At 53.5% G+C, this 26,080-nt stretch overlaps 1 protein-coding gene across 1 annotated transcript in view; it reads left to right on the top strand.

Moving 5' to 3' along the window:
- Positions 1-26,080, top strand: part of ADARB2 (adenosine deaminase RNA specific B2 (inactive)) — a 365,467-nt gene that overhangs the window by 244,776 nt on the left and 94,611 nt on the right. The window contains exons 2-3 of the mRNA XM_032623691.1: positions 13,755-13,841; positions 22,381-23,258. Coding sequence (XP_032479582.1) covers positions 13,755-13,841; positions 22,381-23,258 — 965 coding nt within the window. The remainder of the gene's footprint in view (positions 1-13,754; positions 13,842-22,380; positions 23,259-26,080) is intronic.

Below are 26,080 nucleotides of genomic sequence, written 5' to 3' on the forward strand. Positions count from 1 at the left end.
AATCCTCTGCTGTCTCCATCTGGAAATCGTAATGATCCCTGAACAAGGACCCACGTTTCCATTTTGCACTGGGCCCAGCAGATCCCACGGCCCATTCAGGTAACGAGAGCCCCCTTTGGAGCTCAGAGGGGGGTCGGCCTTACCCAACCCGTAGGCCAGGAGTCAGGAACGGGCACCCCCCAAGGAAGTGGGGGAAGGAAAATAGGTGCTGAGTGACAATGCACCCGACTAAAGCGGGGGGCCTTTATCTGGCTCGTAGATGCCAGCTCATCTTTCAGCAGATGTCTGTGAACGATCAATATAGTTTACACTTAATCGTTACGTGTAAAGGACACACTATTACAGTCATTTCTCAGGTGTGTGTGGATATTAACCTTTGGACCAAAATCTGCATCGCTTGGTTGACAAGGGAAATATGTCTTGAGCTTAGACTGGAGTGTAAGTTCAGAGAAAAAGAACGTTCTCTGTCCTGGACTCTCCCACAGACCAGTGCTCAACAGGTATACGTAGAATGGCTGTTGAACAGAACTTCAGAAATAACATGACAAGATCTTCTCTGACTAGACCACATCTTTAACCATTCACACCCACTTTTGTACCAAATACAGAATTATTTAGGTTCCTGTTCCCTCCCCCTCCCCCAGGCTCAGAGGTTCCCAGCCATCACTTAGGAAATGCCCATAGGACTGTCCCAAGGACGTGGTGAGGCCTCTGCGGCCCCATCTGTCAGCTCGTCTCAGGTTCTGTCTCCTGGAAAGAAGTCCCTGTGATGCTGGGGGAAATGGGCTCCACGGCCGGGGAGCAGCTGTGCGCTCGTGGCCAAGACTTCCTAGTGACCTTAGCACGTGGTCCTTCGAAGTCCTCTGAAGCCCTCCAGTAAAGAAGTCTGCTTCACTTGACAGAACTTAGATTCCACCAGTGTATTTGCTCCTGGAAATGTTTGGGGTAATAATACCTGTCTTTGTTTAGCAGAACTGCTGCCCCAGGTCTTACTGCAATTCTCTAAAGAAAACCAGACGCAACCGTATGCCGACTTTGCTCGGAGAAAGGGCGGGCCACGTGCAGAAAAGTGAAGGGCAGGCGGGTCCAGCAAATCGTGATGAAACTTCAACTCTTAGGGATAAATTGGGGACACAACGCTGAATAACGTACAGTCCGTTTCCCAGAGGCATTTACAATTCAGTGTGGTCGTAGGGTGCCACCTCAGCTGCCTGGTGGGGGCTGTGTGAGCCCTTGTGTTGATCGGGGAGGGTGCCGAGGCTGGAAGGGGAGCTGAGGCGACTCGTGTACGGCACACGCGGCACCATTGCCCGTGAACCACGGTACCCGCGTGGTAACTGTGCTGCCGAGGGTCACGTCACTTCTCCCCACGCGACTTTCCTCTCCGACGTGGATGGGGGGTGGGGGGGCGGTGGACACGGGAGGTGGACAGGGCTGTGAAGCAGGACGTCGAAAAGTGGTGACAATGCCACAGGTGCCGAGCGTGGTGCTTCACCAATGGCGTCCGTCCACAAGGATCCTGGGAAACAACTCCTGCCCCGCTGCCACGCAGAGGGCAAGGTCTGGCCTCCCCCAATCCCCCCTGAAAGCGGAGGCCACATCTCTCCTGCTCCCATGGGCTCGGCACAATTTTCACTGCAACTCGTGGGAAAGTAGAAAACTGAGGTCCGGGCCCAGCCGGGTGCTGCCTCACCAGACACCATGCGGTCCTGTAAGCCTGACCGGCAGTGTTGGTGACGCTCCGTGGTGACACTCGGAGCCTGGCAGGGCCTGGGGTCCCAGCAAAGAGTAACGTGGATTCTCCCGTCAGCAGGAGCTGACAGAGTTAGTGCCTGACAAGGCATTCTTGGAACTCTCCGACTTTTCAGGTCTTCTCAGAGCCCAAAACGGAGACACTTTCAGTCGAAGAAGCAACAATTCCAACCTCCACCCACTCCTGTGTTTAAGTGTCAGCCCCACCTGACCAGACTCAGCCCAGCATGCCCACCCCCAGCACCGCTGCCCCAAACAGTTCCTCTCTAGCACGGGGCCTGACTCCGAAAACACAAAAGCACGTCCTCAGGCAAATTAAACACATCCACGTGCCACATCTTATTACCAAACCATGTGGAATGCAAAATAAGAGTATTAAAAATGAGCCTCGCCGTGATGGGGGTGACTCGCGTTGTATCCTGGGCACCGGCCGCTGTGAAGCTGGGTAACACCGGGTGCGTCTCCTCCAACAGACGCGCACAGAGCCCACAATAACTCAAGGTATTTTATCACTGTATGTCCGCAGGCCAGGCATCAGATGGGAAAAACACTCTTGAAACAAAATTAAATAGTTTTAGATCTAATTTTACCAGGCTGAACTGGGTTGCAAGTTGATTTTCGTGGAATCTAATAGAGAACACACACGTTGCCTCTTATAGAAAATCCACCTACCACGCCGCTTTCTACTCCACTGCTCGCTAGAAGTAATAAGAAACTAATATTCCACAAGGCAGTGTGTCTTGTTCTGTAAATGGCCTCTGGCTCTAAAGGAGCCGGGTGCGGCCTGTTGGGGAGCCCAGCGCAGCGGCCGCTCCGTCCGGCACCCGGAGTGCCCAGCCAGCCTGTGCTCACCGGCCTCACCTCGTCCTCGTCCGGCACACACTCGCTTTTCTGTTCATTTTCTCCTCTTCCTCTTCCTCACACCTGCCTCCAAACAGAGGCAGCGTTGGGCTGTGACACAGAATGGGCATCGTCATGTCATTGGACGACCTCTGCCCCCTCCTGGAGGGCTCCCTAACCCCTGCTCCCTGGGCAGGTCCCTGCCTAGTTCTCTCTCTGTTAAAGCATCCCTTATAGTCCTGGTCACAGGACACAGGGACTCTTCTCTGCTTGGTCACTTCCCCAGTTTCCTCAACAGCAACTGTTAAAGACTGGAGCATCTCCAAAACGATATCACAAAACCCCTGAGCAGGTGAATACTGACATTTATTTACAAGGCAGTCTTAGGACACGATTATCCACACCGCACCACCATGACTCCTGCAGGCTGCCTGCAGCCCCTCCTGGATGCCTGAGAATTCGTTAGCAACTTAACCAGGAGGCTGAGAGGCAGGGTCCCGAGCCACAGATGTGGACGACCCTGCCAACCGACAAGAGTTCACTCAGAAAGGAGGGAAAGGCTGCACTGTGGTGAAATCCAGGAGCAAAGGAAAAAGACCCTGTTGACCAAAATTCTGTTCAGTCCCATCTGACTAGTGCCCACGCATCCCATGAAATGGTCCTGTCTGCAGATCGCAGGATCTTATCATGAAAACAGAAGGGAATCCTGCCCCACGTGAAGTCCACATTCTAGTCGGGAGAGGTGGGCAGTCAAGCAAGTGTGACACGTACTGTTGAAGATGCTGATAAAGGCTGTGCAGAAAATACAGCAGGAAGAGGGAGTTCTAGGCTGTTCTAGGCTATTCTGGAACATTCTGGATCCTGGGATATAGTAAGTGCTCCATCAATCTTTGCTGAATAAACAGGTGATGGAATCAATGACCAGCTGTTTCCTCCCTGGGTTCAAGTAGCCAGACTGACAGGGGACAGTACTTGATGTGAAGGACATAGAGGCACAGGGGCAGGCGTGGTCGGGGGCTGGGAGGGAGGGGTCTTCTCAGCACTCTGTAGGACTGATGTCTGTCAATACGTGTGACCCCATTACGTGGGGTAATGGGGAACATCGTGGATCATTACACACGTCAGAACGGTGGAGGGCTGCTGGGGTCAGCTCCGGAAGGGTGATTAGCAGCCCTCACTTGTCCTGAGACGGTCTGCATAAAGAGACCAGTCCATTAGGGAGCTTCAAATTAATAAACATCATTTCATACATTAGCCAGGAGGTCCATTCTAAAGAGAAATAATTAAACTTGCAAATTCAGATATTAGCAGTTTGACCTGCTCTCTAAACAATTACTTATGTGATCAGTTGTTCTATTTTTGGTTATTGAAGTATCTAATTCTTGTAAGAGATAAGAAATTAGCCACATTCAAACAGCACTGAAGAAGAAAACGGTGTTGACAACCAGTCTAAACAAAGCCCGCGGAGGACGGGGCAACCTGCAGGGAGGTTCTGTCATGTCTTGTTTCTAGTTTCCAAATGAGCTCAACTCAGTACTTAAGTAATTAAAGTAATCTTAGAAAATAAAATAAAAATAATACTGGATCCAGTGGCCTCTGGGAATGTAAGAGGCGACAGCATCCACTCAAGGCCTAGAAAGCTGCAGAGAACGATGGTGTCCTGTGACGCGCTGGGTGGTGTTAAGGGGCAGAGAAACCTTTTTATAAAATGGAAATAGAAGGAGAGCTATAAAATAGAGGGACTTGTGGTTAGCATGTCTCCAAAGAGAAGAGGGCAGGGAGGCCAGAGGATGCCAGCAGAGGAAGCGCCAGACGTGTGAAGAGCCAGCAACATGGGAGGAGGACTTTGGGGACGTGAATCGCAGAGCCTGTGCAGGACTCGCCCCTCGCGCAGAGGGTTGTACCTGTCACTGTATCTGCAGGTCACTGACAACAGTTCTCGGAGGACTTGCGTGGGTCTTCAGGGTCAAATTCTCACCTCCTGAGAATTTCCTGCTTCAAGCTGGTTCTTTAACTCAATTCCTGACCCGAATCACAGGACCATCCCTCAAGGCCTCACGGGTCCTCAGAGCTGGTGAGCAGTCGAGGCTCCTGATTTCAGCCCCAAACTCCCTGCAGTTCAACCTCCCACTGGAGCCCTTGGTCACCTGCTCTCTCTGACCAGATGACCAGGAGCACCCTCCGCCCCTACCAGGGACCCCTCTGTGGACGCACGACTCACTGTGTCACAGACGAACACAGGAAACCGCAAGACAACAGGTTGTTCCTCTCACCTTGGACGTTGGAGCTGACATCAACACCGCCCCCCACCAACCGTGAGTGCCAGCAGCCCTGGAACCAGAGGAGACCGTCCCAGACCGTCCCAGAGGGGGCTTCCCACGGCAGACACCTGTGTGAGTGACATGAAGCGAGAACACATCTGTCTTCCTAATTGGAGAAACACATTTCAATCTGGGCAAAAACTTTGCCCAGAAAAGTCTACAAGACAGTTGCTACCAACCAGGGTGCTGCAGTCCAGGCACTCGGCACCTGGACAGACAAGGGATGTTTGCTGAAGGAGTGAGTGGCTGGTGGGCCTCGACCACACTGGCCAGAAGGAGGATCAGGAAGATGTCCTGGAAGCAACTCCGGCTTTCCCGTCAGGTCTCGGAGCCTGGAAAGGCCTTGGACAGCGTCGCGCGGAGCTCAGCTTCCCACCTCCCAGGCCATCCGCCACCCGTCCCCAGGTTGGCCTCTCCCCGCGTGATGGAGAAGGTGGAGCACAGCGTGTCTGGCCACAGGGACGTCGGGTCTGACACCACGCACTGTCCAGCAGGACCACTGTCCTCAGTGTGAGGGGCGGAGCCCAAAGCAGCCCTTGCACCCTGAGGTTCGTGGGGGACCCGAAAGGAATCTAGAGAGATGTCTACACTGGCGTGTGCACCACTCCCTATGGAGCATCAGAGGAGAGCGCAGGGCTTCCCAAAGGCCCTGAGCACCCTGGTAAAGTGTGAGCACACACCTTTAGATGCAGATTTTCTGCTGTTCAAATGCACTTTCTGGCAGAGCCCCGTCCCGTCAGTCACATGTCAACCATCCGTGTCTTTGCCTGCTGTTCACGTAGAATGATCTGGTGTGAGCTGGTTTGTTTTAGGCTCCCACCCCTGCTTCCCAAAATAATCCAGGTGTAGCTGGGATGTCTGCGTGGTCCTCAAGGCTGCTCGCAGCACCGGGACCGTGGCCTGGGCAGAGCCCCCCAGGAGGCGGCCCACGCTGGCATGGGGAGGTCTTAGCCCATGACTTTGAGGGGAAGCTTCCCAGGAGGAGAACAATGCGCCCGAGAGATTAAGCCACGAGGAAATGGTGGCTTCCATAAGAGACTTCTTATTGCTCCAACAACTCCTTGAGAGCCATGCTTCTAATTCCCGTGCACTGGAGGTCCTATTTTATAAGCATATTTATTAGCCGTCCTCCCAGCGGCAGGAGCTACTGCAACTCTCACTTAGGGGATCCCTTCCTACGAAATTCGGGAGCTTTGAAGAGGAATGCAGGCGTTGGATACTCCTGACTTCCTCTGAGTCTGTAATGGATGAGAAAGTCTCCTCCTCTTCAACCCCCATCCCAGCCCTGCACGAAGGGTCTCCCGGGTAAGCCCAGAGACCCCAGCCTCACACCCGGGCCAGGGTGTCGGCTAGCAGAGTCCTCACCGGCTCATTTGGAAGTTTCAGCCCCTGGGAGCATAAACAATGGACGGTTATTGTGCTTTTTTCTGCTTTTCTTCTTTTAACCTCCTCTGTCCCCTCCTCCTCTTTGTCCCTCAGTGAGTCTCAGGCAGGCCCGTAACTTTCTAGTTATTTCCAATCTGTGAAACTCAGCCCAGATGGAAGTTGACCATCTCATAACCGAGTCTGAGCCCATCCAGGGAGATGGAAGGGGAAACATCTCTGTTTAATTGGCCAAAGTCGAGGTGTGTCCACTGGATATTTTAACTGGCCCCCGTGTCCCCTCAGCCACAGTTTCCAGATGTCGGGTCTCCTGGGGTTAAGTGCGGGGTGATGCTGGGGACCATGTCTGGGCCTCAGACCCATCTTGGATGAGAGTTTTCTCTCCCCCTCCTTCTTCTTCCCTCCCTCCCTTTCTCTCTCTCCCTCTCCCCCACTCTCCCCTCTCCCACCATCCCTCCCACTCACCCCTCACAATCCAGAAGGTTTATGTTTGCTGCCCTCCAGCCCCCTGGGGCCCCCTGTTCAGAATCAAGACTCCAGGCCCACAACGGTGAGGAGGATGCACCCAGACAGAGCTGCAAAGGTAGCCCCTCTGCCAGCCTGGCCTTCCCCTCCCCTAACTTGGGTCATCCCAGACTCAGCTTTCAGTGGAAGTACGCTTGGCTCTGGAGCCAGACCTGTGCGCAGTAAGGGGTGGGCGGTATTATTAGCTATCAGGTCACCTCCTGCAAGATGCCCGCCCCCCCACCGACCTCCCGGGTGCCCCTGGACAGGCCAAGTCCCTCAGCACCGTTCCTTCCTAGCATTAGAGTGTGAAATTATTGGTTAGGGGTATAACTAATTTGCATTCGATAAAGATTTGTTGAGTGAATACTGCTCGGGCTGCCATGACAAAGGACCACAGACACAGGTTTAAACAGCAGACATTTATTTCTCATAGTTCTGGAGGCTGGGAGTCTGAGATCCAGGTGTGGACAGGGCTGGTTCCTCTGAGGCCTCTCCCCTGGGTGTGGACACCACCTTCTCCCCGTGTCCTCACGTGGTGGTCCCTCCATGAGTGTATGGGTCCTCACCTCTTCTTTGAAGTCACATGAGATTACAATCTACCCTGAAGACATCATTTAATCTTAATCACCTCTTTAAAGACCCCATCTCCAAATGCAGTCACATTCTGAGGTCCTGGGGCTCAGGACTTAACGTGAATTTTGGGGGAGGACACAGTTCAGCCCATACAAAGAATGAGGAACAGACACAGGCTGGCTGCCTGTTTCAAGACCAAAAGCATGAGTTTTATGCACCTGGAAGTTTCCAGAAGAGCCTCACTCCTTGTGAGAAGCAGACCCTCTTGTGTTACAGAACTCGGTGCAGACCCAGAGTCTTTCTTCGCCTGAATCCCCTTGTTCATAGATGGCAGCTTGAAAATGGCCCCTTAAAATACACATTCCTGAAAATCTGCGAGAAAATATCTTTGCCTTTCCTCCAAAACATTATTCCTTTCTCCTGCCTGCATGGAGGTTAATTATTTTCTTACTTCCCGAGGTCACCCACCTGTTCAGGCTGATTTGCGTTTGTGTTTGGATAGAAGCGGCATCCGTTCAAGACATACCTGTGTTGGGGGAGAAGATACAGTCAGGGAGGAAAGTGGGTCAAGCCTGAGGGGGGCCATCTGTCAGAGTGCGTTTTGGCAAAAGGAAAACATAAGAAGGGAACGTGTAAAGGAGGCTGTGGTTTGTAGCCCAAAGGTACTGACCGCGCTCGGCGGCTTCCAACTGTCACCTTCTTTCTGTTTCGCAGCTGAGCTGGGCTGGACGGGGCAGCGCCTGGCCCACAGACGCAGAGGACACAAGCACAAAAGCTCACTCCAAACGGTTGAAATAGGGCAGAACCCAAGTGCGTGATTGATCTAATTTTTAAAAAATAACCTATGAACTCTTTAGTGCTTTGCAGTAGAAGATCAAATCCTTAGGTATTTTAGCAATTACGGTTTTTATTAAAATTTCCAGCAAACATGTTATTTCCCATGGACGGATTTTCCAGGTAACTGACGTGGGCTCGTGCCACAAGACATTTTTTAAATTTTCATCTTACTTGGTAAAAACTGTTTCATAAATTGTTGATAAACACAACAGTCTGTGTGTTTATCGAAACACGGCTTTCACAAAAGCAGGCTCCAAAACGTCGACATTTTCTGGCTCCTCGTGGGTAAACTGAGTCTCCGCAGCTGCGGGGTGTATGGTGGGGCCTGATGCTTGCAACCTTCCGTGGCCCCCATCCCGCTCACATGGGTTCTTGCTCCCTCTGTTTCCATACGTACGGCTGTCTGGACGTGAGTCCAAAGACCACTCCAAAGAGCCTTATCTTTGAGAGTCTTCTTAAAGCCTTTTAAATACATTTCAGCTTCCAAATCTATAAAGTAAGCAAAAAAGAAAAAGACAAACCCAGGTCCCAATGAGGGGACCTGACTGCACCTACAGTTTACCTTTAGTCCCGGCCGTTCAAGGGTGTGTGTTGATATCTCTCTATGGTTTTAGTTTGCATTTCCTTAACATGTACCACTGTTGAGTGCTTGGAGATGTGTTTACTGACTATGTGAATATTTTCCTTTGTCAAGTTTCTGTTCAAGTATTTTGCCTATATTTTTAATTTGAATTTTTTGTCCTCTCTTATCACGTTATAAGAGTTCTTCTTTTATTCTGGATAAAAATCAGTTGTCCTGATTGTAAATATATTATCCCAATCTGTGGCTTGCTTTTAGTTTGCCTAACAGTGTATTTCATTGAGCTGAAATTTTTAATTTTGATGAAAATTATATATTTTTTTATGATTGGTGCTTTCTATGTCTAAGAAATCTGCCAACGCGGAAACCATGAAAGTAATCTCCTATATTTTCTTCTAGGAGTTTCATAGTATTAGATTTTATGATCCATTTAGTGAACATTTTCATTATGATACAAGATAGAGCTCAGAATTCACTTTTTTCCAAGATGGTGTACAGGTTTTCAGCACTGTTTGTTAAAAAGACTTTCTCTCACCTCAGTGTATGACTTTGAGATCTTTGTTGAAAATCGGTTGATCACACAGGTGTGATTCCATTTCTGAACCCTCCATGTTGTTCCATTTTTCTATCTTTATGTCATTACCAAATTGTGTTTGTTCTTCATTATCAATATTGTCGACCAATGGGATCTCATCCGTTTCCAGGAAACGGCTTCTGCCCCTGAAAATGCTTCCCCATGTGCTCCAGAAATATATGAAATCACATCAACTTGGGCCAGAGCCACTTATTTTGCAGTGAGCAATGAGGCTTATAACACAAATGCCCCGGATCATTCCAAGTAACTCATTAAAAACACCGTTAATATGATGGATGGTGACCAGAACTTCCCTAGAAACAACCCCTGATTGGAGGCCACCCCAGGTGCTCTCCTCACAGGGGCCAGTCCAGGTCAGTGCATTTCACTCAGGCCAACATCCAGCTGGGCCCGAGCTGAGAGCCACAGACACAGCTGTGTGGCAGGGAGCACCCAGTCCTTCCAGCCACTTTCCCTGGAGGAAGACCCTCTCCTTCTTCTGACTCTCCAGTGAGAGGGTGGGAGTCCTGTTAACCAGCTGCTTTCAGCGGACCCAAACCAGAGCTGCGAGAAAGAAAAGCAGGGCCTCTATTTTCCATCAGTAAGTAACTGGCATGAAACCAGGTTTTCAAAGGTGACCGTGAGAAACACAAAGACCAGAACCAGTTGGCTACTGGGGCTCTGCTCGCCTGGAGCCAGTAGAAGTAGATACCAAACTGACAGGCACATGTCAAGGAAACAACTACCGAAAAAGTCATCGACAGCAAATATTATTTTTTAGAATTTTTCTAAATAGAAAATGTAATTCCTCACCCTTTTTCCTAATGACCTTGTAAAGGCTCGGTCTGGGGGAATTCCCTGGCGGTCCAGTGGTTAGGACTCTGCACTCTCGCTGCCAAGGGTGCAGGTTTGATCCCTGGTCGGGGAACAAAGATCCCGCAAGCCGTGCGCTACGGCCAAAAATTTATAAATAAATAAATAAAGACTCGGTCTGGTTCTTTCTTAAGAACAATTGTTTCTCAGTCAGAGGGTATGTGCCTTCAGGGTTAAACATTTCTCTTTCATGAAGTATCGTGGCAGGAGATGGTAGTTGGAGTTTCAGGTGGGCTGACTCAGCAGCTTTGGTGCTTCCTGCCTGGTTTGTCTGCTGGGTTTAAGCCGGCCCGTGAAATCCAAAATCCACCGAGGAGTGGATGGGGCAAGAAGGGATAGGGTTCACAGAAAAATCACAGGATGTCCAGTCAAATTTGAATTCTTTTTTATTTTTATTTTTACTTTTTTTTGCGGTACGCGGGGCCTCTCACCGTTGTGTCCTCTCCCGTTGCGGAGCACAGGCTCCGGACGCGCAGGCTCAGCGGCCATGGCTCACGGGCCCAGCCGCTCCGCGGCATGTGGGATCCTCCCGGACCGGGGCACGAACCCGTGTCCCCTGCATCGGCAGGCGGACTCTCAACTACTGCGCCACCAGGGAAGCCCTCTTTTTTTATTTTTTAAATTGTAGTAAAACACGCATAACATAAAACGTGCCGTATTCACCTTTGTAAGCATGTAGTTCAGTGACATTCAGTCCGTTTGTATTGTGCAACCATCGCCACATCTGTGTCCAGAACTTTCTTATTTCCTCAAACTGAAACTCTGTCTTCACTAAACAGCTCTCCCCCTCTCCATCCCACAGCCCCTGGGAACCACCATCCTCCTTTCTGTGTCTATAATTTCTACTTCTCTAGGGACCTCATCTACGTGGATCATACAGCGTTTGTCTTTTTGTGCCTGACTTACTGAGTTTAGTATAATGTCTTCAAGGTTCATCCGTGTGGTAGCCTGTGTCAGAATGCCCTTCTGGGAATTTTTAAGGAAAATTAATATTCCCTTGTGTGTACAGACCACATTCTTTATCCATGCACCCGTCCTTCCATCCGTGGACACTTGGGTTGCTTCCACATTTGGCTATTGAGGACCATGCTACTGTGAATGTGGGTGTACAAACAACTCTTTGAGTCCCTACTTTCACTTCTTTTTGGGTCTGTACCCAGAGCAGAGTTGCGGGTTTCACAGTGGTTGAACCATTTTACATTCCCACCGACAGGGCACAAGGGTTCCAATTTCCCCACATTCTCACCAACACTTGTTACTTTCTAGGGTTTTTTTTGATAGCAGCCATCCTAATGTGTGTGAGATGGTGTCTCACTATAGTTTTGATTTGCATTCCCCTAATGATTAATGACGTTGACTATCTTTTCATGTGCGAATGGCCATTTGTATATCTTCTTTGTAGAAATGCTTATTCAAGTCCTTTGCCTCAAATTTGAATTTCAGATAAACAATGAATAATTTTTTTAGTGTATGTATGTCCCATGTGATATTAGAGATGTGTATACACAAAAAGGTATCTGTTGTGTATTCAAAACTCAATCTTAACCAGGTGTCTTGAATTTTTATTTGACAAATCTGGCCACCCTAGAAATCGAGAACTCTGATGGATGGAAAACAATATTTAAGTATTTCACAGTTTGGCTAAGGTGAGCTCTGAATTGTTTTAGTGTGTTTTTGTGGGTGTCTGGCTGGTAGCCCTGCTTTATTAGAAGATTGTAATTTCATTTTGAGATGCTCGAGACTAAATCATTTGAGCTTCACACTCTTTCTGGGACATTATTGGGCTCCCTTAATGAAATTATAACTCAAGCAAGAGATTTCATTCTCGTGTAGTAAATTAGCTCGGCCGTGAGGGTTTGGGGACCTGGGCCTTCCCTGGGCTTATTCTTCGTGTTCGGCAGAGTGGAGAGGTAGCAGGCCTTCTGTATTTGAGTTATTTATTGTTCTCCGAGTGAACATTGTATTGTTGCTCGTCCCTAACGGAAACAACAGCTGTTAACAGGCTCCTGAATGAATTTCAATGTGAACTCCCCTGGCCTCTGGAAAGCTCAGCTAAAGAGAAACAGGCTCAGAATTGAAAGAAAAAGAATAAGTTTCAGGCCTGAGTCTGGACACCTGGAGGCTGACTGCATAATAAGCGGCCAGTTGACGTTTCCAGGAGAGATCACACTTAGATGAGCCCCAAACCGGAGCTCCTTTCCTACGACAGAAGCAGACAAAGGCAGCATGATACATGGAGCATGTTAAAGTGTCCCTGAGGAGGGACCCTGGACAACCCGGCCAAAGGCAGGGCAAGGGCAACCCCATGGCGACCCTGTGACACACTGGATGAGCAACAGGGATTCTGCCTTCTGCGGTTTTCTAAACATAGTCAAGGTTCACATGGAAAGTCACGAAGCTGCAGCCTCGAGGGGACAGAGCCGTGAGGGGCAGGGTCTGAGCACGGCGGCTCTGGGGGTGTCGGGGCTGAGTTAGTTCTCCTGTGGACTCACTTCTGGTTGGGGTTAAGGTTAGGGTTAGGGGTTAGGGATTAGGGTTGGGTTAGGGGTTTGGGTTAGGGGTTAGGGTTAGGGTTAGGGGTTAGGGTTAGGGTTAGTGGTTAGGGGTTAGGGTTAGGGTTGGGTTAGGGTTAGGGGTTAGGGGTTAGGGGTTAGGGTTAGGGTTAGGGGTTAGGGGTTAGGGTTAGGGTTAGGGCTCTGATATAAGGAGCTTTCCTCTTATCCCTTCAGTAGTCATTCTTTCATTTCTCCCAGTTGGGCTTCAACCCACCTGTCCTTCGTCTCTGTTCAGAGGGAAATAGCTAAGCACGTTGGTCCCATGCGCCACCCCCTCTCGGGTCCAAGTTCCCCTCTGCACTGTGCTCAGGAGGTCTGCAGCCGGGACCACCCCCGGGGCTGCAGGCAGGGGGTCCCTGGGCTCCTCTCCCACTTCAGTTACCGCCCCCACTTCAGGGGAACCTCTAGGGCCCCTCTCCATTCCCTCCTCCTGTTCAGTCTACTTTTGCTCAAACAAACAGTAACTATATTTTACAGGTTCCATAAGTCCTTTTTTTTTCATGCCCTCAAGCCCACAAACAGGTTCTCCACCACTGGGGAGAAATAGTCTTGGCTCTGTTTGCAGGACTCTCATTTCATTGAGGCATTTCTTCACTGGCCTTAGCTCCTCTCTGTGAAATGCCCTTTGTCTGCAAGCCCTGCCCACCCAGCTCCCTGCAGGCTTAGGCTAGGGGGCTGCCCTGCAGATGGTGACTTCGTTTTGAGCGACATGGAGATGCCAAAAATAAGAAAAGAAGAAAGATGGAAATCATAAAGTTTAAAATTGAATGGAGAGGGGAATTTGATAAAATGCTGTCAGAAATTCAATAAAAGACTGAACCAGAATGAAGTGGCTAAAACCAAAAATGACCTTTCAACCTCCCACGTCCAAACCCTCAGTAATAAGAACATATGAAAGCCCTGAGTTTTTCTGAAACTCGATGTCAAAAGTGCATTTCCCGTCCTTCTTTTCTTTCCAGACAAAGTGAGCACGCTGTCCGCCTTCATCGCTTCCTTCAAGCACGTGAGCCCCGGGGCCGCACACACGGAGGATGAGGACAACCTCAGTAAGCAGACCCCCTTCCCCGAGAGCCAGGGTCCCAGCCCCAAGTGCAGAGGGGGGACCCCAAAGGCTGAGACCCTTGGGGTGGTGGGAGGCACCACCTGGGCTTCCCAGAGCAGGAGGACCTGCTCCCATCCCCGTGGGATCCCTTCCCCGCCTGGAATCCCGTTCCCCCCTCCCCAGGATCCCATCCCTGCCTAGGATCCCATCCCCCCTGGTATCCAATCCACCTTGGAATCCCATTCCCCACTGAATCCCATTCCCCCCTGGAATCCCATTCCCCCACCCCAGGATCCCATCCCGCCCTGGAATCCCATCCCCTCCTGGGATCCCATTCCCCCTGGAATCCTGTACCTACCTGGGATCCTTTCCCCACCTGGAATCCCAATCCCCCCGTGGAATCTCATCCCCCGCCATGGAATCCCATCCCCCCCGGATCCCATCCTCCCTGGAATCCTGTTCCCCACCCCCAGGATCCCATCCCCACCTGGATGGTAGGAAATATTAGCAGTGACTGTATGATTGAGAACTCCAGGTTCTGGAGTTCTCAAGAAAAAAATCTAGTTCTCTGGGACCATCCCTTCTCTCTTTCCTTTATTTTTTCCCCTCCAAACCAAAAAGGGGAAAAAAAGAAAAGAAAAATGAACACAGCCTGTTTGAACAGTTTGTACAATTTAACAAGGAAAGAGCTGGACGGGTGCCTGCAGTCGAAACAATGTTTTGGCTCATGAAACCGGAGAGACAACAAAGCCGAGTGGGGTGGGGACTGAAAAACCGGCTGGGGATGGATCTGCTGGGAGTGTGGAGGAGACCCCAGAGCAGACAGAGCATGTGTGCCGATGAGGGAAAGTCCAGGCGTGTCTGTCGGGTGGTGCACCCCCTCTTGCTTGTAGAAGGAAAACATGGGGGATGAAACAGTCCAAATGACAGGAACACCTCTTGCATTTCAGAATTACCTGACAGGTGGTTACCTTTGCAGCTGGAGTCAGGCCTGTGCTTGTGGGGAGCGAGAGACTAGCTGCCGGTCACTGGTTTTTGGTGGGGCCAGGAAGCCACAGCAGGAGGGACTGGCCCTGGAACGTTGTCGACTCAGCCTCAAATTTTAAGAAACACGACAAGCTCTCATGAATATCCCCTTCCCACAAAACACAGTCACCAACAAGATGGGAAGCTGAGGCTGTTACCCTGACTGTTCCACAAAAGCAGAGTCACAGAACTGAGCAACCTCAGTGACCCTGTGGTTTGAGCCCTTGTTTCCTAGATGGAGGCGAGTGTGGAGGGTGTGGACAGGGTGCCAGTGGGTCAGAGCATGGCCTCCCCACTGCCCACAGGCCCGACCTCGCAGGTCCCATGAAGCTCCAACGGCTGGTTCTGTTCTCTCCTGACCAAAATTGGAAAGTTTCTAGGACTTCATTAACTTAGTTAACTTACTGGTAATTACTTCAGTAATGTGGAACACACATGCACACCTTGTCTTACCACCCTTCTATTTACTGCGCTTCACGGATACTATGCTTCTTACAAATTGAAGGTCTGGGGCCACCCCACATCAAGCAAGTCTATCGGCACATAGTTTTGTCAGAAGTAATACCACTGCACACTTTAATAGACCGCAGTCGAGTGTAAACATAACGTTTATGCGCTGGGAAACCGGAAATCCATGTCGTTCGCTTTATTGCCGTGGCCTGGAACTGAACCCACCATATCTCTGAGGTGTGCCACATGTACACACACACACACACACACATTTACTTACACATATAAAAATACACACGTGCCCCCAAGCTGACCTGGACGTGTGGACAAAGCTATTTGATAAGCACATGGAATAGATGCCTTGAGGAAGAAAATCTTACTCTGTTTCATCCCCTTTCCTGCTCGAGCTGCTGGGACCCTGGCTGAGTCTAGTCTCCCCGCGGGAGCCCTCTCTCCCCATCCAACGGCAGGGGAGCCTGACGGCTGCAACACCAAGCTCCAGCTTCACAGCCTTGGGCAGTGAATCCATCCCTCAGGGCATCAGTGCCCGTGTGAGGGGCGGGGAGGGTGGCCTGGTGATAGAGTTGAGGATGCAATCAAGTAGGAGGAGGATGCACGAGGATGTTTTAGGCAAAGACCTGGAGAAACAGGAAACGTGGATCAGCTTGGCTGACGCTAGTAATTAAGGCACTTCCCCTACCTCAGCTCACAGCTGAGAGGTGGAAACTTAGCGATGAGAATGATTTTTAATTGTTTATTACGTGTTAAAGTGCCTTTGAAATGCTTGGAAAACCTTATTTTCTATCAGGGGATTAGTCATCCCCCTTTGTAATACGTGCTGTTATTGAAGACCCTGTTTTCGTACATTATCCAAAGATAAACCTCCAAACTAATGCACGTGTCGTAAAACCTCTCATGAGCGTTGCCAGTGCAGTGCTATTAACGTGCATCCAGATGCCGTGGACGGCGGGGAAGGGGTGTGTGTGCGGTGTGTGCGTGTGTGGTGTGTATACACATCAGGGAGGAAGGGAGGTGACAGAAGCCAGGGTGATTCCTCCTGGAAGTCTCCTGTTTTGTCTTCAGACCCTGAGGGTGGGCGCCTGTGTTTGGTTGAAGTGAAGGCCCTGCCCCTCCCCATGAGGCCTCACCTCTCAGGACCACCGGGTTCAACCCCTGCAGCCTCACGTCCTCGGTCCGCATTCACCTCTGCGTGGCGCTGGAGCCTGAGCCCCAGTGTGAAGGGTGGAGCTAGGTCGGGGTCGGGCCGTCAGAGGCTCAGCCTGCAAGAGGATGGTGCCTGCGAGTCCACGCGCGGACCAGCCATCCTCAGGGTGGGTTTCGGCTGAGTCTACGGGAAGATGCAGGTTTTTCATTCTTCTTGTCCAGGAGGGCAACTCTGAATGCGATCTTCCTTGAATGCGGAAAAGGAGCCAGTCACTGCCCCAGCCCATAGCCCATCCCCTCCGTGCCCACCACTGACTCAAGGGCGTGATTGACTGGGTCACATGAGGAGGGGCCGAGAAGCCCACTCCCTGTCAGGCCCACAGAACAGCACTGGGGTCTGGAGGGAGGGAGGGAGACCCGCCTGCCCCACTGGCCTGGTCCTTCCAGGACGCGTGGGACCCACCTGGGAGAGAGGCGTCTCCTGTCTGCTGCCGAGCTGACCCAGGAGCTGTCAGGGTCAGGCCTGCGCCCGACCACAATGCCAGGACCAGGAGTCCCGAAGCCCGCATGGCCGCAGCTGCCACAGCCATCCCCTGAGCACCACCTCGGACCCTCCTTCCTGAGCCAATTGAGACTCCAGGCCCTGGGCTCGATCCCGCCGGCCAGGCCCATCCGATCTAGACGTGGCGGATCCGATGGCCGGTTCTCTGTATCTCCTACCTACAGACGTGGTGCCGGGAAGTCTGGCAGCGTGATGACCAGACAGATGCTGGCCCTGAGGGGGCGTCGAGGAAGGAGATGCAGCTGGTGACACACAGGCACCTGCACTCACCCGGGGCCTGGCCACCTGGAGGCGACAGCCGAAGACTGGCCCCCGCGTGGCCCGTCCATGTCCAAGCAATGGCAGTGGGAAGCCCACCTTGACTTGGAAGAATGTCTCTCACCTGGAAAGTGAAAGCCCAGCCACTGCCAGGCCAATATAAAAGCCTGCTTTTTCCCCACAAAATGCGGTTCTTGTACGCGTTGGACCTTTGACTGTAGCACTGCCTGTGCTGACGCTTTCTGTCGAGCAGGGTGGGTGCTCCCGGGGATCAGGAGAGGGTCGGTGTGACAAAAGCAGAGGGAAATAATTCTGTTTCACATTTTCCTCCCGTGTCTCTGACTCAGACACTCCCCTCTGTGCCTGGCGGTCTTCGCTTTGCCAGCGATGGTTCTGTGACTGCCGCGGGTGGTGTTTAGCTCATGTTGTTTGAGGTTATTTGCCTCTTTTTTTCCTGATTTCCGCAACAGAAGGACACGTGTGACTGTCTGGAAATCTGAGGCTGCCCACACGGACCTTCGACACGTGTGGTCATGGATGTCTTGTCGGGTTCGGCGAGGGCAGGAGAGTTCCCAGGGTCAAGGCCGCAACCACCCGCGGGAACACAGGACACGTGGCCTCTGAGGCTGCCTTGAGGGAAGGCACTTGGCATCCAAGTCACACGTTTTCTGGGAGGACTGTGGTGTGAGCCCCAGGTGGGGCACAGTGCGCCCCAGACCCCTCACACCCCCTGCTCCCCTCCTGCAGGGCTGAGGGCCCCGCCCTGTGCTTGTACAAAGAGACAGATGGACAGAGACAGACAGAAATAGAAGGGTCAGGGTGGGGGGAGGGGGCCAGGTGAGCCATTAAGGGGACTTCAGTCCACTGCTGACTTAATATGTGCTTCCCCCAGGCCGGCCCTTCACACACGGTGGGGGGTAGGTTTCCTGCAGAGCTACTCCCGGCTCTGACATGTATGAGCCTCTGAGCTACGACTGGCGAAAATAACAGTTATTTGGGGACTGAATTCCAGAGTGGGATTAAAGGACCCACTAATTCTTATACCCTCGTATGAACTGTCCCCTGGAACTGCCTCCAGTGTACAACACACACATTCTCAGAATCAGATTGCTTTTATCACACAGTAAACATTTTCTGACCAACTCCTGCACCCAGAGCCCTGGGAGCACCCCAGCAGCTGGGCCGCCACTCTTCCCTAGGACTTAAAAAGGCAATGGCAGCTGTTCCCTCTTCAGTGGTCACGATCAGTCACCGTAACGCAAAGCACTCGATCTGGAGCCTGCAACGTTCACAGATTGCGCTGAAAGTTTCTGTTCATTGTCTCCACTGATCCTGGAAAAGTCCCACGTGGCCTGTTGTTCGCGCACCGCTCAGCCGCCAGCACCCGGAGTCCTGCCCACACTTTTCCCTCCCGCCTCTAGGGATGGACCACCTGGTGCAAACGCCTTCTGGAGTCGGCGGGGCCTCCGCAGCTGACAGGACAAAACCCACCCCTGGAGAGCTGGGGAAAAGCGTCCCCTGCAAGAACGGGCTCCCGACGATGTGGGATCAGCGTGACCTTTGCCCACATGTGCATGAGAAGGGCCATCTGTCGTGCTGGCCGCTGTGTGAGGCTAGGCGTCCAGTTCCCTTTTGCATGTCCTGTGCAGACACCAGATCGGCCCAGGGTGCCCCCGGCGTACCCAGATAAAGGGTTAAGGTCGGCAACCTGCCCCAGGGGGACCCAGGGAGCAGCCAGGCCAGGAGGGCAGGCGGAGACTAGGCCCTGCCCTGTCCCCACCTCAGGGTGAGCCCGGCATTCGGCCACGGGCTGAGGAGCAGAGCCCTGGGCTGGGGAGATGCATGGGTCCTGCAATGCCCAGACCTGAGCAAGCAGGTGGGGGGCAGCTTCCCCAGTCTTCCAGGAGCAAAACTTCTCAGCCTCTAGACTGTCCACCTCTGGGTTATTCTCTCTGACGCCGGGTGTGTGAAACCTATCGACTCAATGGAGGAGAAAATGAGAATCATTTCCTGGGTCGGGGAGGGGGCTGCCGAAGAAGGAAACGTGAACTTGTGGGATCAGAGCTACAGTTCTGTAAGAGGATCGCATGGACCTGGCAGGGACCTGGCGAAGGGGCGTGGGCTCCAGCAGGGCCAGGCTGGCAAACCTCAACAGCACCAGACCAGCAAGGCAGGGTCCCCCCGTCGCCACCCCTCCTCGGCCCGAGACTGCCTCATGAGAGCCTGTGTATCTCCACCCCTTCTTTCTGGGGGTCCTGGAAGCCCAACTCATGAAATAAGCAGGGAAGTTGGGCCTTGACAAGATGCAGCTTAGAAGTGTCTGCCTCCCTTTTTCCCGCTCTTTTCAAAAGTGCAGTTGACTCTCCTCAGTGTCAGGGGTTTTGCTAAGTCCTTTACGGGTGTCCTCTAGCTCAACCTCATAATAAGCCCTAAGGCACGTGCTACCAAAACCCACATTTACCCTCTTCAGAAAATGGAGTTCAGGCAGGTGGAGGGACTGCCCAAGGTCATACACACCAAGGTCAGGGGAGACTGTGACCTCTCACCTGCTTAACCCCAGAGCCGTGGAGTGACCACCGCCCACCCTGCAGCTTCCCTGACCTCATGCAAACTCAGGAGGCCAGTTAAACGGAGCATCTGGGCCATGTTGAGGGAGCAGAACCCCTAATCTGCTCGTTTGCAAAAACCAGCATGTGATATCACCCCCAGAGAGCATATCAGGATGGAGCCCAGAAGTCTGCACCCCTATCAACTTTCATTAATTACTGATCATCGAGGAAGGGGTCTTCACCCGCGCTCGGATCTCCGTGGCTCACTTTAAGGATGACAGTCCTAGGATGTCGAAGAGAAGAGTGCAGAAGCAGTTTCAGTGCAAATGGAGGGAAACCTGGGTCTGCCGGGCTGTTCCTCCAAGATAAATCTTCTCCTCAGAAGGCTCAGAGGGCATCTGACACGCCAGCCACTTTAATCACACTCACAGCCACACTCAATCCCCACGTCGTGGGAAATCAGTAAGAAATTAGAGAGCTCCCAGTGAGTTTCTGGGCAATCTGCTGTGGGCTTCTTGGATTGGGTTATTTTTTTTTCCATCTTTACCTTCGGTTTGGGAAACTGCATGGTTATTCCCATCTACCACTCCTTGGCCCGAAATACCCCAAATGGCAGAACTCCTTGCTGTGTGCGCACCCAATATGCACAATGACCAAGAAAAGAGGCTGAGACTCAGTGTTGATACTTGGAAGGTAATTATTTCTACTGAAATAGACTGTAAACAAATGTTGCCCACCTCTAACTTATAAAACGCTCAGGTTCACCCCTTTGAACAAAACGACGTCTGCAAACCAACTGTTGTACAGAAGCAAACTGCTGGAGGAATCCTGATAGCCCACCTCGCAACTCAGAGCAGCTGAGATTGCAGCAAACAGAGCTCTGAAGTCGGAGCCTGACGCTTTCCGTGGGGCACACCTGCTGGGGACGACGTGGTCGAGGAGGGCTGGCCCCGAGCTGGAGCCAGGACGCCTCTCAAGGGCACCGGTCTTCAGCCTGCGCTGCGTGCCTGTGAGATGGTCCTTCTCTCGTGGTGACCATCCAGCAGCCGCACCGTCGGGACCATGTCACTGACCCAGCGCATCTTCCCGCTGCCGGCTCTCGGGCTGGGGTGAGGGAGACACGCTCAAAGTCTGCCTATGCGCTGTGAGCTGGCGGTAAAACCCCCTCAGGTTTCCACTTGCTGAATGAGTTCCTACGGAGAAATCTGCGGGCATCAAGGTCCTGCGTGGCCCCAAGCCTGGCCGCTTCCTCCCGCGTCCATCTACGCTGTCAGCAGAGTTCCCCTCGGCATCCTCCTCTCCCCAGCTCCCAGTCTGTAAAATGGACAAGAAAGTGACGAGTTGCCGTAAAATCACCTTCCCAGCCACAGCAGACGTGCCTGGATGCAGTCACACCTCCCCCGATTAACCGACTGTGTGTCCCTGGGCAGCTGTTTCACTGCATGGGGCCTCAGTTTCCTCTCCTAGAAAACAGGGCCATAACCCACCCCGGAGTGCCTTTTAGGAGTGAGGGGCCAGAGTGAAGGTGTGAGTGAGATCAGGGAAGGGTAACCCACCGCCCAGCACTGTCATCCTCAGAGCCTCTCGGGAAACCCAAGGGTCGGGCGTTCCAGAAGCACGTCAGCCAGGGCAGCGGGACGCACGTCTGTGGCCACATGGGGACCCACGGCTGAGGTTCCCTAAATGGAACAGCTGTGTCGGAGGAGGGTGGTCCAAGAGAGCCAGACCAGAAAACTAAATTGTCATTACCCACCTTCCTCACATACAGTTAGCAAATGATGATTTTGCTAAATTTGCTTCATACCTTTTTCTGCAAAAGACAGAAAACCTCACAGATACAAACGAAGCCACCCTCTGAGCCTGTGTTCCTCCCTGTGTCCCAAGGGAGTTGGGACGTGTCTGAGCTTTACCACCTGTGTGGAGGCACGAATGCTGTGTAACCTCTGTGTTCTTATAACTTATTAACCATAGCCTCTGTGTATGATTTTGCAAGTTGCTTTTATCATCTAACATTATATTTTAGAGCTTCATCTACGTAGAGGCATCTAGATCTAGTTCACTAAGCCTAAGTGCCACCCAGCGTCCAGGGTGTGAGCACACGATTCCCTCGCATTCCACCCCGAGGGCAAGGCCTCCCTGACCTCCGTGTCGCCCAAACCCGATGGAGAGAAAGGCCACGTGTTCCCTTGATTTAGGGGTTCTGGGGGCCTGTGCAGGGACCCGGCGGCACTCGGAGAGCAGCTGAGAATGGCCCTGAGTGGGAACACACTCCCCGTCTGCATCCACCCCACTCAGTCCACTCTGGGCACCTCACGGGGCGGGGTCCCCTCCTCTGGGCCCTAACCCCCACCTGCAGGGGTGTGGTCAGTTCTGCGGGCCTGTGATCCAAGGTGCTGCCCATGTGGTCTCCCCATGGCCTCCAGAGGGTGCCAGGCCGGCTGGTGTCCGGAGGCCGAGTGTTGCAGGGGGTCACCGGCAACGACGCCCTCGGTCGGGGCACAGCCACGGGTCACGCTGTCTGTTCTCACCTCCAGGTACCAGCAGCGCCGACGTGAAGGAAAACCGCAACGTGAGCAACCTGGAGGCCAGGCTGCCACCCTCCGGGGACAGGGCCCGAGGGGGCGCACCCGGCCTGAAGAGGAAGCGGCCGCTGGAGGAGGGCAACGGCGGCCACCTGTGCCAGCTGCGGCTCCTCTGGAGGAGGCTCTCATGGTCCGTGGCACCCAAGAACGCGCTGGTGCAGCTGCACGAGCTGCGGCCTGGCCTGCAGTTCCGCACGGTGTCGCAGACTGGTCCAGTGCATGCGCCCGTCTTCGCCGTGGCCGTGGATGTGAACGGGCTCACCTTCGAGGGCACCGGGCCCACCAAGAAGAAGGCCAAGATGCGGGCGGCCGAGCTGGCCCTCCGGTCCTTCGTGCAGCTCCCCAATGCCTGCCAGGCCCACCCGGCCCCAGGTGGCACAGCCCCGGACTTCACCTCCGACCAGGCCGACTTCCCCGACTCCCTGTTCCAGCGGTTCGAGCCCACGGCCCCCAGCGAGGGCTTCCCGGGCCGCTGCCCTGCCGCCCCCGACCGCCTGTCCACGGCCTGCCGGCGGGGCCGGCTACTGGGCCGCCCGCTGGACCTGGACCTGGACCTGGGGGGCCCCGCGGCTCCAGGTGCGAGGAACCCAGTGGTGCTGCTGAACGAGCTGCGCTCGGGCCTGCGCTACGTGTGCCTCTCGGAGCCCGAGAAGAGGCGCGCCCAGAGCTTCGTCATGGCCGTGAGCGTGGACGGGAGGACGTTCGAAGGCTCGGGACGCAGCAAGAAGCTGGCCAAGGGCCAGGCGGCCCAGGCCGCCCTGCAGGCTCTCTTCGACATCCGGCTGCCCGGCCACGTCCCCAGCAGGAGTAAAAGTCACCTCCTGCCTCAGGTGAGAGCTCTCCGGTAGCTGCCAGCGGGTGGCATCCTCGGGATGCGGGGGGTGCCCAGGAGCGGGGACGGGGCAGCAGGAGGACCCCCCTGCTCTCTCCCAGACAAGCCAGGCGCTGCCTCTCCCGCTGCGGCGTCGGAGCCGTGTGCCGACTCTGGGGAGAGAGAGCCTGGAAGCGTGTGAATGGAAAAACTGTTGGTCCCGACTTAGCAGAGGGAAGGGAGAGCTGGGCAGCTGGTCACCTTGGTGATGGTGACATCGGCTGTGCAGGGGGCAGTGGGGGCAGCAGGGGTTTGGAGCGGCAGGGTTCCTGACCCCAGAGAGGACTGAGGGGCAGGAAGGCCCCTCAGTGACTATCTGCGGCTGGACCGAGGGAGCCTGCGGTGGGAACGCGAGTTCGGTGCTGGTTTGGGCTGCGTTTCTGGCTCCGGAGGCTGGAGGACGCTGCCTGAGCCGAGGGTCAGGTGGAGGGAGGAGCTCCGGGCTGGGCCTTGCTTCATGCCACCTCCAGGGCCTCGTCACACCAGAGAACACGCGTGCTTCTCACAGAGCTCACCTCCCTCACTCAGGAAGTATTTCATGCACCGTCCTTGTGTCGGGAAGTGTTCTTGTACCACTTTGCAAGCTCCTCCTTCCTATTCTTGTAACTGCTTATTTATGCAAATTATCTTTTTTCTTACCACTTTGAGAACTATTTGTGGGCATCTCTAATGTATTAGTTACAGGAAGTTATTCTCTTTCACTTTTGGCATCAATGAAGGAGAGAAAGGTTTTACAGTTAAAGGCCTTTAGCCCAGCTCAGGATCCATAGTCAGAACTCAGCACTTGTAAGTCATTGCTCAGATCAGGGCATCTTCACCTCACAGCACCTCAGGTAGAATCCACTATTTGCCTCAGGAGGTCACGTGTCCACTAGAGAAAGCAGGGCACCACCCAGATTCAGGCAACTGGAGGGGTTCTGGACAGTGAACCAAGCAAATGCACTAGGACAGACCCCTGTGTTGAATCACGACCAGGAGCAAGCATCCACCCCTCCATCCATCCACCCATCCATCCATCCACCCCTCCATCCACCCGTCCATCCATCCACCCATCCGTCCATCCATCTGTCCATCCATCCATCCGTCCACCCCTCCATCCACCCATCCATCCATCCACCCATCCGTCCATCCATCTATCCATCCATCCACCCATCCATCCACCCATCCGTCCATCCATCCATCCATCCATCACCCACCCATCCATCCATCCATCTGTCCATCCATCCACCCACCCATAAATCCATCCAACAAACATTTATCTGACTCTGGCAGGTGCAGAGCACAAACGGGCACAGCAGACGTTGGTCTGGTCCCCACAGCTTGGCTGCGTGAAGGTTCCATTGGACAGGAACCCCATGAGGGGGCAGCTGTTTCCTCCTGCTACCTCTGCCCCCAAATCATTCATTTATTTTCAAATATTTACTGCACCATCCAGGAGCGGGGTTGGAGGGGGGTAGCCCATAACCTCCATGCGTCTTGCCTTTCGGACCCACCCTCAGATAATACACAATCCAGGTAAAAAGCGGGTGTGTGCGTTGACATGAGTCCCCGCCAGAAACACTGCAGCCCTGCTGTCCCTTCCTTACTCCTCCTCTTTTCTTCTCCTCCTCCTTCCTGCCTGGTGTCTCCACCCACCAACCACCGTCTGTAGCTCAAACTCACCAACAGCTCCCAAGGAAGCCCCTTTGCCCCCCGCGGCCTGGATGACCCCAGGCTGCCCTTGGCCCATGTCCTCCCGCCACCGTCCCTGGAAGACTCCCCTCCCCGCGGGCTGTGGGCACCCGTCCTCCTCTGCCCGATGCTGTTTAGCAAGAGGTGTCCTTCCTCCAGCTCCCACTGTCCCCCCCACCCCAACCCCCATGAGTTGAATGATGTCAGTGAGTTCCGGCCGTGATGCCTTTTCCTTTCATGTTGTCAACCCTGAGCTCTCACGACGCAGGAACCAGGCGGCACCACTACTTTGTAACAGTCATTTGACCCCAGAATGCAGCACATCGGTTAAAGCCACCGCCACTAAATTATTTTTCCCTGACAGTCCGCTAACACCCAGACTGGATGATGGAGAGAGCGGAGCAGCAGGAAGGCCGCAGCCCGTCCATCACACCAGCCCCATCCTGGAGGCTCATTACCTGCTCTCCTCTCCCCTGCAGCAGGGCGGTGGGGCGCACATGCCTGGCGCTCAGGACCAGGCGCCCTCTGCGGCTTTATTAAATTCAAATCCCACCTTGGACATGGTCTGGGTTCAAGGACTGAGCTTCAAAAGAAAGATTCCAAGGGTCCCTGTAAATGCTGCTCTGCTTTCCTCCTCTGCCCCGCGCCATCTGCACCGCATGCTTCCTGCTCACGCAGGTCCTGGTGGCCAGAGGCACCACCTTTGTTACCTGTCTAACTGCGCCATCATCACCTGTGCCAGGAGACAAGCCAGGCCCCCCAGACCTGGCAGGGCCCCCAGAACCGCCGTCCACACCCCCAGGAAGGGCAGCTCCCACCACTGAACTGTGAGGGACCCTGCCCAAGTCTGGGTGGGGTGGGGGGAGAGGCGGGGGGTGGCAGCAGCGGTCACCGCTGGAGCGACACAGCTTCAGGACCTTGGGTCTCAAGCTCAGTATTTAATGCTCTCTGCCCGAAGTCTGGGTTCTGCCCCACAGGGCGGGCTTGGTGTGCAGGACACACCAGGGGTCTGCTTCTAAAGCTCGCTCGCCAGCTTCTGCCGCTGCAGAAGCAAATGAAGAGATGGCGCCTCTGCTCAGGGCTTTGAACCAAAGGCTCAGTCTCCTCTGA

This window comes from Phocoena sinus, chromosome 2, assembly GCF_008692025.1.
Source record: "Phocoena sinus isolate mPhoSin1 chromosome 2, mPhoSin1.pri, whole genome shotgun sequence".
Taxonomy (NCBI): Eukaryota; Metazoa; Chordata; class Mammalia; order Artiodactyla; family Phocoenidae; genus Phocoena; species Phocoena sinus.